Source organism: Spermophilus citellus, assembly GCF_964194105.1.
Source record: "Spermophilus citellus genome assembly, chromosome: 11".
Classification (NCBI taxonomy): domain Eukaryota; kingdom Metazoa; phylum Chordata; class Mammalia; order Rodentia; family Sciuridae; genus Spermophilus; species Spermophilus citellus.
The window spans coordinates 110,812,863-110,827,798 of NC_138192.1; the positions used below are offsets into that span (position 1 = coordinate 110,812,863).

The 14,936-nt window shown below is 34.4% G+C and overlaps 1 protein-coding gene across 1 annotated transcript in view; it reads left to right on the forward strand.

Annotated features, from left to right (window-relative positions):
- Positions 1 to 5,413: 5,413 nt before the first annotated feature.
- Positions 5,414 to 14,936, forward strand: part of CPS1 (carbamoyl-phosphate synthase 1) — a gene marked incomplete at its 5' end in the record, with an annotated part of 115,041 nt that continues 105,518 nt past the window's right edge. Inside the window, one exon of the mRNA XM_081260634.1 lies at positions 5,414 to 5,539. Within this exon, the coding sequence (XP_081116760.1) occupies positions 5,414 to 5,539 (126 nt within the window). The remainder of the gene's footprint in view (positions 5,540 to 14,936) is intronic.

Genomic DNA, 14,936 nt, shown 5'->3' on the forward strand with positions numbered 1-14,936 from the left:
TTCATATGCGATTTGACTCACTTCCTTACAATCAACCCTCTACAATTTTTACTAGCAATTTGTTTTTCTTCCTCCTTTTTTGACTCACACTTGAGCCCACTTTGCTTTCACTTCACTGAGTTCGTGTTTGGCTGTCTTCGATTTTTCCAAGGTCACTTGAATTCTGAATCAACTTTCTAAAGCATTGCCCACTCTGTTCTCATCTCGAGTGCTTGACAAGTTCAGTTAATTCATTGGCTGACTCACTCTGTCCTCTTAGGTTTGCGATTACTTGTTTATATACATTCTCTTGCTAATGTGTATGCACCTCATGTTGGTCTAGAATATAACCTTGGAGCTATTGAATTAAGGTAGATTGCATCTAACGTTTCTACTTCATTTAGTAGTAATATCATTTTTAAATTAGTATGACAAGGTTTACTCTTTATAAATACAAAATATGTGCTGCTTGTACTGACAAACCTGTTCTCTTTTAGGTGTTTTCAAAACTGGGTCTTATAAATGATTGCTTTTTTATTATCCTAGGATATAAATCACATGTGCCTTGGGTTTTATTGTGTGAAACCAAATTTACAAGGTCTCTTTTCCTGGTTCATTTTTCATCTTCTTTTGTATCACTTCAATGTTTATGTTATCAAATGTTAGATGGATAAACACATTCATCATATTTGATTCCTCACTTTCTATTCTTCACAATGCCAATTGGATCTTAATGAACATGTTTTACTTGATTGGGTTTCCAAAGTCACTGGTTATTCTACCCTCTAACCATCTAATATCTGTCTACTGTCATTATGGATCCTTATATTGCTAAGTGTTAAGATAACTTTAAGTCTTCTTCCTGGCCAAACTTAAATACTTCTCCCAGCTGTCCTAGTTTATATGCTAAGAGAAAGTATCTTCTTTTTACATAGACATAAATTTTTATCACTTTCTCTCAAAGCATGGCCTTTTTGTCCCTATCCTTCTTGTGACAATGTTCCTTGTTATGATAAAAATCACAGAATTGAATCTAATGACTTCTAACTTTGATACTCTATTTTCATGTATTCCTGCTCAAACACACACTAGTGGAACTTTCTTTAGAGACTTATTGTATTTCCTTTCCTTCTGAATTTATTTGCTTATAATACCTTGCTTCTTGTTTTAAATTTATCTCTTCAAAATCGTCTTTTAAGAATCGTTGTTTGGCAGCTCCCTCTACTGATTCTTAAGCATTTTTATTTCTCCCTCTTATGTTCTTCTGACATAATTTTGTTTGTTCCCATTTAAATAATCATTGCCAATCAGGCAGGAATTCAGGATATAGGAATCCATTTACTCATTCCATCATTTTTTCCAGAAGCACCTCTGCAAACTTGCTGATTAAAGACTTTTTGATAGATGCTCTTAGAGTTGTTTCTGATTCACTATCTAGCACACTCCAGGATGGCAGTTGGCAGTTTCCTTACCTTTAAAGAAAAAAATTACCAACACTATTATTTTCTCTTCATTCCAGAACCTGAGGTCTTTCTTCTCTAGAATGAGCTGATCTCAATTTTCCCAATCAGCAAGCCTTCCCTTATCTTTGATATTGAACTATTCAAATGAAGAAGATACTCAAAATTAGTACATATACAGGCTGGTAATCAGTGTTGCTTTATGTTTCCCTTAAAGAGAATTTTTATGATCATTAACATAAATGGATTGATGGAGGGAAAAAACATGAAAACAGCAGTTGGCAAAAGAAGAATAGCACTAATTAAAAGCATATAGATGTGTTCAACTTCACCAAGAAACTAAATTTAAAAGAAAGCAAAACACGCCCTGCTTCAGTGGAGCAAATAAAATAAAAGATGGTACTTAATGTTGCTGAATATATATTGAAAGGGACACTCAGGTATTGCAATTTGTAGATAGGTTGTTCTTTCTGGAAAGAAATACTGCCAATATTGATAAAAATGGCAGTACTGATATGATTACAGCAGCAATAGAAGCAACAAAACAAAATTTTTTGCTGTTATTTCAACTAAGGTTTTAAAAGAACTTTGTAACAACATTAAACATACTTTTAATATAACATTACTTCATAATAGCATAATGCAAGTTTATTACAGTTTTTAAAACTGTGACCTGTCCATAGACATAAATGCTAGGAAAAATACCCTAAAATATTAACAGAGGTTATGTTTGGCAGGGTGGGCTACTGTCTGTTTTTCAAAATTTCTTATAATCTACAATGAAAATAACTTAGTACTGGATATATCACTATTTTTATACCAGTTATCTCAATTGTGTAAAATTTAAAATATTAAGTGCTCTGAGGGATTTGGAATGCTGAATGATTCTATTCCTTTGAAGAAATCATAAGTAATTGTATTAGTTAAAAAATTCTCTCTCTCTCTACACACACACACACACACACACACACACACACAAACACACACACGTGCATGCAGCTTGAATGACATAGTTAGACATATAGATATATGAGGTAGTATTGCATTGAAAAAGTAGGTATGTCATTTCCAAGTTCTTTTAAAACTTTTATTGAAATAGTCACAATAGTTAGAGAGAAAGAAAAGGAGGGGGAGGAGGAGAAGGAGGGAGAGAGAGAAATAGAGAGAGAGAGAGGTGGGGAGAGAGAGGCATTTTCCACACACACACACATTAAGACATTTCCAATTTATGGAAGTGGCAATGTCTTGGCTGGGCACAAGATCACGAGCCACCACACACCTTGTAGATTCAAACAGCAATTCTTTATTCCCGAACTCACACCGGCCTCCACACACACGTTCTGGGGAAATCCCAGTTCTGCTGCCGCCCCATTCACCTACTCCACGAGGCTTTCTTTTCCAAATCCCATTTGAATCTCAGGAGAACTCAAGGGGAACAAACAGCAGGAACACCCTAATCCCAGCAGCAATAATCTTCAACCTCCAACTTCCCTAAAACCCCTATTGTCTTAAACCGGGAACGCCTTAAAACCAAATTATCTTAAACCGGGATACTTCATAAAACCTGGATCCACCCTGGTCATTGAGCAGGGTCACCTTTCTCAAACACACATGCAAGGTCACAGCAAATTTCCAAGGCAAGTCCATTTAACATGGGGTACGCTGGCAAGGAAATATCGATTCGTCATTCCTACTTGGCAATGGCCCTCAGCATGGAAGAAATAAAATACTTAGTCAGCATTGAATAAAAAGGTATTAGGATGTTTCTCACTCCATCAAATTTGCGAAGTGCTTAGTTTTTAATTTTCTACATGGGATTGTACAGAGGAAAATAGCCCAGAGCTGGAAAGAGTGACAATAAGGTCAATGTATCAATAGAAAATAGGACTAAATCCATACAAAATAATTTGCATTTCTGAATGAGTGGTTTATGTTTAGGAGATCCTTAATTACCTGGCTCACAAAGAAGGCATTTTGTTATGTGGATTCCCTGGGCTCCCGTGTGTGGCTGTGTGTGTGTCTGTCTCCCTGTTCAGTTGTGTGTAGTTATGGGAGGAGAGGATTGTGGATGTGTGATAAGAGAAACAAAATCATTCCAAACTGAAAGGCACTCTTTAAAATGCTTTGAAAAGCGTCTTGTATTAAAGCATAATATTTCTAAATTTTAAATATTAATTTTAATATTCTCTATCAATCAACTTTTAGAGCCCTGCCCCTTTATTTATCCTAAGGTAAGCTCCCTCACTCAGGTGAGATTTATTTTGCAGTTGGGTTGTTGATTTCAGTCTGTCTAAACACACGATCCTGAAACTACACACTACTTTATGAGGCTTTCAAATCTGCATGACAATAGTAGAATCACAATAAACAGATTTTCCTTCTCTAATCCAGAATTTTCCAAATCTTCTGTTCCTTTTCCCATTATTCTGGTGACTAGAAACATGAAATGAAACTTTTACTGATAAAAATGAAAGCTCACTACAACTCTGACACCTATATTTCTCTCTGGGTTTAAGAGTTGCAGGATTTTGACCCCACAGTTGTTAAAATCTCTCTGGAAAACCATACTCAGTTCATCATATTTTTGTCAACAGCTGTGGCTTGCATTAAGTCTTTCTCATGGTCAAGCTCTGGATTCCTCAGCACTTTAACTTTCATAGTTAGTTAAAACTTAAGGGAAAAGAGAGGAAATATACTTCAATGTCCACTGCGTGGGTGGCTTTGGGGAATGGAACCATAACACATTTTGATTTATTTTATTTATTTTTAAACACTTTCTATAGGACTGCATGTAATTTTTCTAGTTAAGAAAGACAATCTTGGCCTCCCCTCACTACACATACAGATATAGATATTTATGTGTATATAACTTTTAAAAGACCAGAGATGAGATTGAAGAATAAGCTAAAATAGACTAAACCAACAGCACTCATTCTGTTCTCAGTTCTCTAAGTTGGGGGTTTTTCTTTTGCCAGTTTCAGCCTATTCTAATTAATTTTCTATGATATTTCTTTAATAGATGTTTCACCTTTATTTCTTGTTCACAGCACTTCCTGGACTACCAGGAACACTATTTATGGGCATGGAGCCCAGAGTCATCTGTGACATGGTGCTCACTCATTTTCCTATCCTGTACCCAGGATCTAGGTTTCACCAGGCTCAGTTTTTAAAGGACCATGATTTCATGCCTCCATGCTATTGCTCATGCTATTCCTTCTGGTCTCTTTTCCCATTCCATCTTCTTGAAGCATTTGCATCCTTTAAGACATGGTCCCACATGATAGCTTTGAAACTTGGAACACAGAAGAAACCAATAGTAAGAATATAATATGCCACTCTACTAACCTACAAAACAATGAAGATGGGTTTTCTTTTCGGAGAAAAGTTTATTCTGATAATTTTTTTTTCACCATTTATGGTTCTCATTACCTTTTTCCATGCAGAAAATGGTGAGGACTCAAGTTTTTTTTTTTTTTTTTGGGGGGGGGGACTCCAAAGTTTCTTTTGAGGTAAATTAGGCACCACATGTAACACAAGTAAAAGCCTTTGATCTTTAGCATCACTGGAGAGTTGCTGCTCTTTAGCGTAAGTGATATTCCTAAGGTTGTCCACTGTGCCTAGGTCATTCTATTCAGCTGCATAAGCAATTCCTTTGATGGATGATTGGCTTTCTACATCTCTAGCATTATTTCAGCAGGAGAAGGTAGTATTTGATGTGTTGCAATTTGTATTACATGTCCATGGAACATCTCTGGACATCACCTGGGAGGAGGAGTTAGGAGAAGGAGGAGCTGTGGCTAAAGACATTTAATGGCAGAATGAATGGAAACTCAGATATCGCTGTGCAGTCAGCCTTGAGCCCTGTCTGCACCATCCCCCACAGCTTTTTTTCATTTCAATTAAGAAAATCTTATAACTAAAATCTCATAAATATACGTGATTTCATTGAATTTTAGTCACAATTCAGCTTCAAAATGACGAGGATTTTGACAGCTTGCAAAGTGGTGAGGACCCTGAAGAATGGCTTTGGTTTTACCAGTGTGACTGCCCAGCAACAATGGAAGTTTTCCAGACCTGGTATCAGGCTCCTTTCTGTCAAGGTAATTCCACATTCCTTGTTTCTGATATCATTGTCTGGGGCACAGTTTAGGACCAAAGCAGAGGTGCTTCTCACAAGGTGACTACAGATTTGAACTTGTTCCAAAGTGCTATTTTTTTTTTTTCTATTTGTTTTACTGTGGAATCTATTGATTTAGCAAATGCTCATTTTTATCTTCTCTGAGTAATATTAAAATAATTGTTACCCCAAATAAAAAATGGTCTCAATTCCTGGAAAGTGTAAAATGTAAGTGGACTGCTAGAAAATAAATAAATATTTTAAAATTTTTATACTCTTTTTTAAAAAATTCATTCTAGTTATGCATGATAGTAGAATGCATTTTGACACATCATACATAGATGGAGTAGAACTTCTCATTCTTCTGATGTAGAATTACAGTGGTCATGTAATCATATATGCACATAGAGTTAAAAAAACAATTATTTAAAAAAGCTTTTATAGTTCTGTCTGTACCTAGATTTCATTGCTGGGTTTGGGTCTAAAAAAAAAATGGAGTCATTTTTTATGTGTGTGAGCCATGCACAGTACATAGTGGGTTAAGCCCCTATTCTGTAATGGCTCATTGGGAAGTTTTCCCTTTTGAAATATATTTTTTTAAATTTGGAAGTAAAATATCTATATAATTTGGGTATTTTCGGGTCATCATGTAGATACGCCTTTAGCATTCTCTTTTTCCTCATAGCCCTTTTTATAGAAGGTCAGATTTGTTGTTTTCACTTTGTACATAAAGATGCTAAGGCAAACAGCAGCTGATAATTCATATTCTGCAAGTGTATCTATGACTGAGGGCTAAATCTAGGAAAGGAGCATTGCATTGCCCCCTCCCCACCACTGGATTAGGAATTCTGTAGGGACCTCTTCCCTTTCCTATAATTTTATGAAGACATTTGTTGCCAGAGGAGTCTGAAATTACTCCATTGGCACCTTGCCAAAGAAAATCATCTTTACATAATATAAAGTTGAAGTAATCACAGTAGCTTTAAATGTACTGTTTCTTTTAAGAGCTGTAAAAATGTGAAGTAGGAGAAAAAAATCATATATATATATCGTTGTCAAGATTGGTTAGAATAGTTTTGAGTGTTCTGCTTATATTTTATGTGTTCACTAGGTTGACTAAAAACTTTCCAGGTGCTTCCACAGCTTCTACTGCTTAGGTTTCTCAAATTAGGATCCAGTGTGTTTTACTTAGACAACTGCAGGACCAAGCATTGTCATAGGTTTTTGTGGTCTCCAGGGATATATGTGGGAAAGGAATGCCAATAAAGGGGAAGAAGAGAGAGGGAGAAAGGGACAGGGGGACACAGCAAAGGAATAGATGGTAGGCTAGAGAATGAGGGAGAGAGAAGTGGGTAGGGGAGGGAGACTAGATCCCCTTCCGCAGAGAGGATGGGTAAGTTAGCATTAGTGGTATCTTAACAACTTCAGCCTTCCTTGTTGAGAAAATTCTAACAGGAGAATAAAACTACCATTTTAAACCAAGGAAACCCATTTTCTTGAATTTGGTTTAATTATAACTAGAGAGCCAGAAAAGAGAATATCCTAAACTATCTTCCAAGATAAAGTAACTATATAAAAACTATGATGGTGAATATATGGCTTTAGCTGAGTACTAGTAATATCTTAGGGGTGCTTACCTGTCAACTCAGAGACAATAAATAGTAATGAAAATATTATCCCTTATGGTTATAGGTTATCTTTTAAGAATTCAAAGCCAGGTCACATGGAATATATTTTTCTTGTCATAGAAGCAGGTAGGTAAGGACAGGTGTGTGTCTGTCAGACATAAGAAACAGAAATGAAATGACCAGGGGCTGGGGTTGTGGCTTAGTGGTAGTACACTTGCCTAGTATGTGTAAGGCACTGGGTTTAATTCTCAGCACTGCATATAAATAAATAAATAAATAAAGTCCATTGACAACTAATAAAATATTAAAGAAAGAAAGGAAGGAAGAAAGGAAGAGAAGTGACCACTTAAAATAGTAGATGTAGCCGAGTTTAGAAGCCATTCCTGAAGATCACCATAAATGTTCTATACAACAACCACTCCAACCCCAAGCACAGCAGAATGATCTAATTATGTGGATGGACCACTGGGAAAACAGTTCTTCTAGCTTGCAGATCTGTTTTAAGGGTTTGCCTCAGTGCACGCTAAGAAGGACAACTTTGTTGGTGGAATAAGCCATCATTTCATGGTGTAAAAGCTATTACTCACACTCAGTCATTACTGGCTGGAGTTTTGGAAAAGTGCCAGCCATGAAAAATAGAAGTTCTTGAACTTCTTGATAGTGAATTAAAATTCCACAGGCAGTCTAAGAGGACCTGAGTTATTTTTGCTTATTTTGAAATAATCCTCCACTTACTTTACCCCCAGTTCTTCCCCTTGAAAAACTCAACTCTTTAAGAAGGATATGTTCAAATTTATGGGCATTGTATCTGAATGATAGTTAAAATTGTTAGGATGTAGTTGCACAATGGTCAGTGGAGAGTAGTGAGAAGAGTTTCTAAAGGTTAGTAGCCTGGTAGCTAGTTACAGTTAGTAAATGGATTGTGAAAGACACCCTGTGGTCAGATCTGTCAGAGTTGCCCTGCAAGTGGGGTTGCTTTTTCAGTGTCCTTGGAGGTCACTCTTCCTCTTCCCTTGGCTACAGAGGGAAAGGATGGATTTGACGACAGCACTGACGCACGGGTATTTTTTGTGGTGTTTTCTAGCCTATTTGCTTGTGGCTAATATTTATAGAACGTGCCTGTCCAACAGATGCAGTCATATTTCACTTACAGGGAAGAGAAAAGAGTTTAAAGGTGTTCTATATTTTAAAGGAACTTGTTATCCAAAGTAAAAGTGAGCAACAACCATAAAATATGAAGTTTTAGAGACTATAATCTTTTTCTACTAGTGTTGAAAATGTTCAGCATTTATTTTTACATTCAGCCAGTTGTAACAGGGTTGTGAAAATACTGTGGATGAGGAATAAAAAGATCTGGATTCTAACCTCTGCTACATATTTCCTGGTGCTCTGACCTTGGTCATTCGTGTATTCTCGGAACCTAAATTTTGTCATCTGTAGTGTGGAAACAATTTTTGATTTACTCAAAGAATTGTGTGGTCATCATTACATGATTAATGCTTAAGACCTATAAAAAAAAAACCTTAAAACAAAAAGTGGATACTTTAAAATTTTTCTGTTCTAACCATTTTAGCAGAAAGACCTAGCAGAAGGTTGGAACAGTGTCCTCCTGTTTTTTATGTACCACAAATTATTATAATGATAAGATATCTGGTGAGAATTCTCACATATAACAATGATTCTTTCACCTTTGCTTCAATATTAAAAATATTTCTAAGAAGATATTTCTTATAATGGATCAAACTCAAGGACCATAAAGCAAATAATCTAAAAAGAAAGAAAGAAAACTTCAGTATAGAATATTCACTTCCAAAAGGTGGGACATACACCAGAATATCTTATTTCATTCATTCATATTCATTCATTCATTCATTCATTCATTATTTAGTAAATAACCATGAAAGACTCCTCTATCATGGAAGTTTATATGAAGAATAATAGGTAAAATAAGTTGACAATAAGATTACAGTCTCTGATTTCTTAGAAATTCTGAGTTCACAAGTCTTGGAAAGTCACCAAGATTAAGTAGTTTTATTTTTACTTGCAAATGAATTTGGAAATCAAAAGTATTAAATGGAAAAGGTTACATTCCCTATGAATAGAAAAGGATTCAGTAAGTACTGGCTTTAATGTTAATCCACTCATTTTTAAAAAAGATGACCTGTGTTACAATTAAGCCAGGAACCTAATGGTTCAACTGTCCTCTCTGATACTTTGATGTGAATGAGCCCCAAGAGTCATTATTCCCTTTGAGAGACTTTCATTTTGTAAGATTTTATATTCTGATTCCAACATAGAAGTATCTATTTAGCTTAAATTGGAGGTCTATTGTCATTTGATTAGAAATTGGCAACTACAAAACTCCTACAATTACGATTAGTTACATTGTAGTCATTTTAATAGTCATTCATAGGAAATAGCATTCATTATAATATTGGAGTATCTTTGTACATATTAGAGGTAGGGGTAGGTGAAGGAGAAAAGTTATCACATACTTTTAAGACTAAGGATTTTATTAGACTTTATTACATATGGATGCATTTTAGGGCTGGATTTTATCTGTGGCAATCTGAAGTTGTCAGTAATAAATTATGTTCCAGTTCTAAATGAGCAATTGCATCATTAGTCTGTATGATGGACAACTTTACTTACTTTTGGTGTGCATTAATTTTCTAGTTGGATAGTGGCCTCTTAAATATTTTTGTGTATGTTCTCCATGTTTATCTTTCCCTTTTTAACATATTGATTCATTTGTTTGCCATCAACATGCCTTGATATGTTGAGCTTTTTGACACAAAAACCTTTGAAAAAGTTATAGAACAAATTGCATACATTAGAGAGAAGTGAGCCAGACACCTATGGTGCAAAGTTTAAGGAAGCTTTCTCTGGTTGAGTCAGGGTGTGTCTCTTGCAGTCTTGTGCCCTAGGCATCACTAGCCTTGCCCTACCTAATTCTAGCCTGGGTCTAAAGCTAAGAATACCCTATGGGAACTGCCTAATGTCTAGCCTAGTTGAGACCTGTTTCCCTGGTCCCTCTGGAGTCCTGATTTGCTTATGTATGGGCAGACTTTCCAATGATCTAGGGGTGAGATTAGGTCTTACTGCTATGAATATGCAGAGCATTACTATGCCCTTAGATCTCCATTAGACTTTCTCCATATTTCTGACTTGTTCCAAAGGTGAGGGGTGCAGTAGAGTTTTCATTAGCTCTTAAGTGATGGTCATGCCAGAGCTCACTTCCATGCTTCAGCAGGAGTTTGCTATCCAAGACTGACCATCTATGACATGACTCATATTTTTCAGGGTCTTTACAGTGGCTGAGCTCTGAAGAAGGCTCCAGGGTCAAACTTGAATAGACTTCCCAGTCTAGTTCAGATTTATTTCTGAACTAGGTATTAGATCGTTAATTTACACTTGATTTTTTCCCCATGTGCTCTAAATGAATTCAACTCATGAAAATATTTTCAAGGCTACACTCTTCTTTTTCTTTTTTACAACTTGTTAAATGTTGCACATAGATTTTCTAAATTTTGTAGGATGGTTGGCTAATGTAAAGTTCTCATAAATGAATCAATGATATTGCTGCATCATTATAGAATTTTACTAAATAAGTTTCTTCTATGATGTAGAGCTAAATATAAGATCATATAATTTATTACCATAAAGTAAGAATTAACTTACAATATTTAAGGAGATCCCTCTCAGATTCAGACCAATTTACCACATAGCATGCACTCACTAAGTGCTTGTATAAAGACCTAAAACTTCATGAAAAATTTTGCAAAGCAAATTTTATAAATACTATATTTACTTATGAGGCAAAATATAACTAAAATAAAATTACTCATTGATCTGTGCATTTAGTTTACAAATGTCCAGAGCATAGAACTATTCAAGTAAATTAACCTTGTGATTCCACCCCGCCCCTGCCCCCATATTGGCTTATGTTTAACCAAAGGAAGATGACTTTGGGTGTTGTAAGGTTAATCAATTTTGGCAGTTACAGTGCTTAGAAATCCTGATGTTAGGCATTCCTAGCTACAGAGAAGTCTCATTAAACATTTTAAAGATGTAACAAATTGTTACATTCTGAATTTCAAAATGTCCATGTTTTGATAGTATAATGTCAGGAATATAAAATAAGATTTAATTGACCAAAAAAGGCACTTCATGATTTTAATTTTTTACCACATTATCTATACAATAATTATCTGAAATAAATTCTGGCTTTAGGCTTCCTTCTTTCCAAAGCCTACTTCAGATTTATTTCTTAAGAGACTGAGGACTGAGGCAAACCAATAGCTAAGAAACATCAGATAGGCCGGAAATCAAATATGTAATGTAGCTTGAGGCCTTGGTGGAAATGAAAATAAACACATGGGGCCTTTACTTTTTCTGATATGCAAATAATTTAACATAGATAAATGACTCAACAGCAGTATGGTCTGATTTCCAGAGTAAATCATTTCCATTTCCACTATTAGCTTAAGGGGATTATTATCTCTATAATGTTTTATATTAAAATCTTTTATGGAGTTTATTGCTGAGTTAGCTTATGGCTTTATATCCAGAACATTTTGCTGGTGAATTCTGGTACGCAGGGGAAGAAATGCTGCTGTTCTTCCCATTTTGCAGATATGTCAGTGCACTGTCAGCACGAGGGTGGGGAGATCTGCTTTTGTAGGAAGAGTGAAATAAACATTAGAAAATCTGGTCAGAACTTTAATTAGGCCCCAAATATCAGATGGATCTTTTAAATCTGATCTCTTGTTACTATGCTCAGGAACCTGAAGCCATAGTTGTAGGTTAACCTGGCTTTAGAATGTTCTGAATTGTTTCTCCTTCTGGGGTTTATTTGTCTACTCAAGAGTCTATTTACATACTGAATTTCATCTCAATACAAGATAAATCCCATTTTTCATTTCTTTTGCTGAATTTTGAGAACAGGTTGTTTAAATAAAAAATAAGTAAAGATTACTTTTTTATATGACTGTTAGAGATTACATAAATAGAACATTTTAGGACAATGTTGTTGACATACTTCTTCCACTTCAACCAAAATATTCCCATGTGTTTATAACAGAGCATACTGCTTTAGTTTCCATTTTTTTTCTCATCTAGTTCTCTAAGCTCCATGTGCACAAAAGCCTAATATCATTTTAGCCTGCAAGGAAAATCTTATTTTGACTTGTTTCCAGTGTCTCGAAATAAAGAACCCAAGTAAACAAACAAACAAAAACTCCTTTAAAGGTTCAACATCCTCAAAGTTAGTCCAGATTGATACTGGGATGTGGAACAATAAATAAACAACAATTAGATGAGTTTTAATAACATAATAGCAAATACAAAGAAAAAATTCAACAATAATAATCATGAGGCTAATTAAAAAACTTTTATAGGTTAATTATACATTATATTTAGATTATAACTTTGTTTCTAAAAACTAAGTCCTCCAAATCAGTTGAGAATAGCACAAGGAACACATTTTCAAACCTTTTAAAGGTGGAATTTAGTTTTGTGACTCCCATTAGTAGCTGTTGAATTGTTTTTATGCTGAAAAAAGTTTTTGCAATATTTACCCTTTCAAAACATGCTTTCAAATTGAGAGTATTAAAGAACAAAATTCTGGTCATTTGTTTGTGGCCCTATAAAGCTAATCAATCATCTTACCAGAAAATGAAAATAGACCCCAAAACATAATTTTAAAATAAATTTTAATTTTGAAAAAAATTAAAAACCCTCAAGATATTTGGAAAAATGTCAGTATCACATTGCATAATATCATTAAAAATAAAATAGTTCATTATTTGGTGAAACAACATGCCTCAGCAGACAAACCAAAAAATAACCATTGAGAATTTGTTATAATATCTACTTATCTGCAAAAGTATATTTTCATAAAAAATTTCTTACAATTTGTGAAAGATTCTTCATGTTTTACAGACATTAGTAAACAATATTAAACTCAGTTTAGAATGTTCATTTTAAAAGTAATATAAGAATGGTGATTATATAGATATTTCTGTAACTCAGCTTAATTTAGAAACAGCATATTAAATAAAAGTTATAAAGCAGGAGATTAGAAATGGAGTAATTACATACACATAAGAAAATTAGGTTTTAATCCATCTAAATATTGTGAGTGGAAAAATCTATAACCATATGGATATTCCTCCTAAAGTTTTGCAGATTAAAGTAACATTTAATATTACTAGGTTATAGAGACTTTTAATTTCAATCTTTAATCTTTAAATTCATACAAAGTAACAAGGAACCCCAATTTTTGAGTACACATTTTATAATCCCACTGACTCCCAGATTACAATACATACAAGCTAAAAGAAACAAACTAGAATGTACACTGGCTTTACTGCATTTTCCTTGATAGTCATATTTGCTATAATCCTTGGCCTAACTTTTTTGTGTGTTTGTAGCTTGTTAGTATGTTTTGTAGGTATATTTATATGGGTAAGAGAGGACAAACATAATTCTGAAGAGGTGGAGATAATAATATTGTTTGCAGATACAATTTAAACGTTGGTTCAGGACAGCAGGCAACAAGTCTTTCCTGGAGGGAGAATCTGAGGGAGCATCTCCTTACCTGCCTCAGCATCTTTGGTCCTAAAAGTCTTGTGTGCTTGATTACTCAGGGCCTGGCGTCATTGTGAATAATTCTCCAAACCTGTTGGGCTCTCTTCAGTTATAAAATATAATTAATGATTTGACATTTCACTATGACAGCTTACAGATTTATAGACAGGTAATTCTTAGTTGTCCTGGGTCTTGTGGCTTATCCATGGCAATTTTGAATTAAAGTTCTTATAAATAAATTAGAGTTCATGATTGAATTGCCTTTTGTCTCCACTTAAAAAAAATTGGAAAGCAGAAATAGAAATAAGCTTAGAAAAGGAAAAAGGGGTAATATGTTAGACTGACTGGCTGCAGGAATTGCTGCTCCTTCAGTTACTAGTGGAATGATCTCTGTTTCCCTAAGGCTCAGTTAGCTCAAGTGTAAAATGGAGGTCTTAATGTTACCTACTTCATTGTTTGTTTTTTTTTTTGTGAGGATTAGATGAGAAAATCCCTTAATAGTTTTAGAGGCAGTTCCTTGTATATTTCTGTTAACTATTAGCTAGGGAGGATGTTTTAGGGAGGAGATTAGTCCAGAATTCTTGTTGATGTCATGTGCTTTCCTATTTTTCCAACATAGATAGCATCTTGATTCTATTTGGAATAACATACCTTTCCCAGAATAGTGGAAATTTGTTCAAATCTAAAAACTTAATTTTCTGTGCAAAAGCATATGGATTTTAGTCAACATAGATACCTATACATGTAAACCAGTTTATATCTTAACAGCTTTTCATTAAAGTTATGACAAAGGGTCTAAATAGGACAGGGACTGGTTAATTGACTTCTACAAGACTCATTTAAGAAATGTAATGATTTACTTTATTCAAATGTATTACTCAATTTTTTTTAAAAGAGGGAGGTGCTAAAGAAAATTTGAAGTATTTGAACATTATATTATTATTATTTTAAAAATGAATTATACAAATATTTATTGAGTGTATAATTATACAAATATTTATTGGATGTACCAGCACAACATATAAATCTCAACAACAATAATGATAAAAACAATAGCCTCAGTTTTGTTGGGGAGGGAGGAAAATGGGCCAATTATTACAAAATATTTGGAAATTTAGTATAAACATGTAAAATTGCAAGTTTGAGTCTACAACCAGTGAC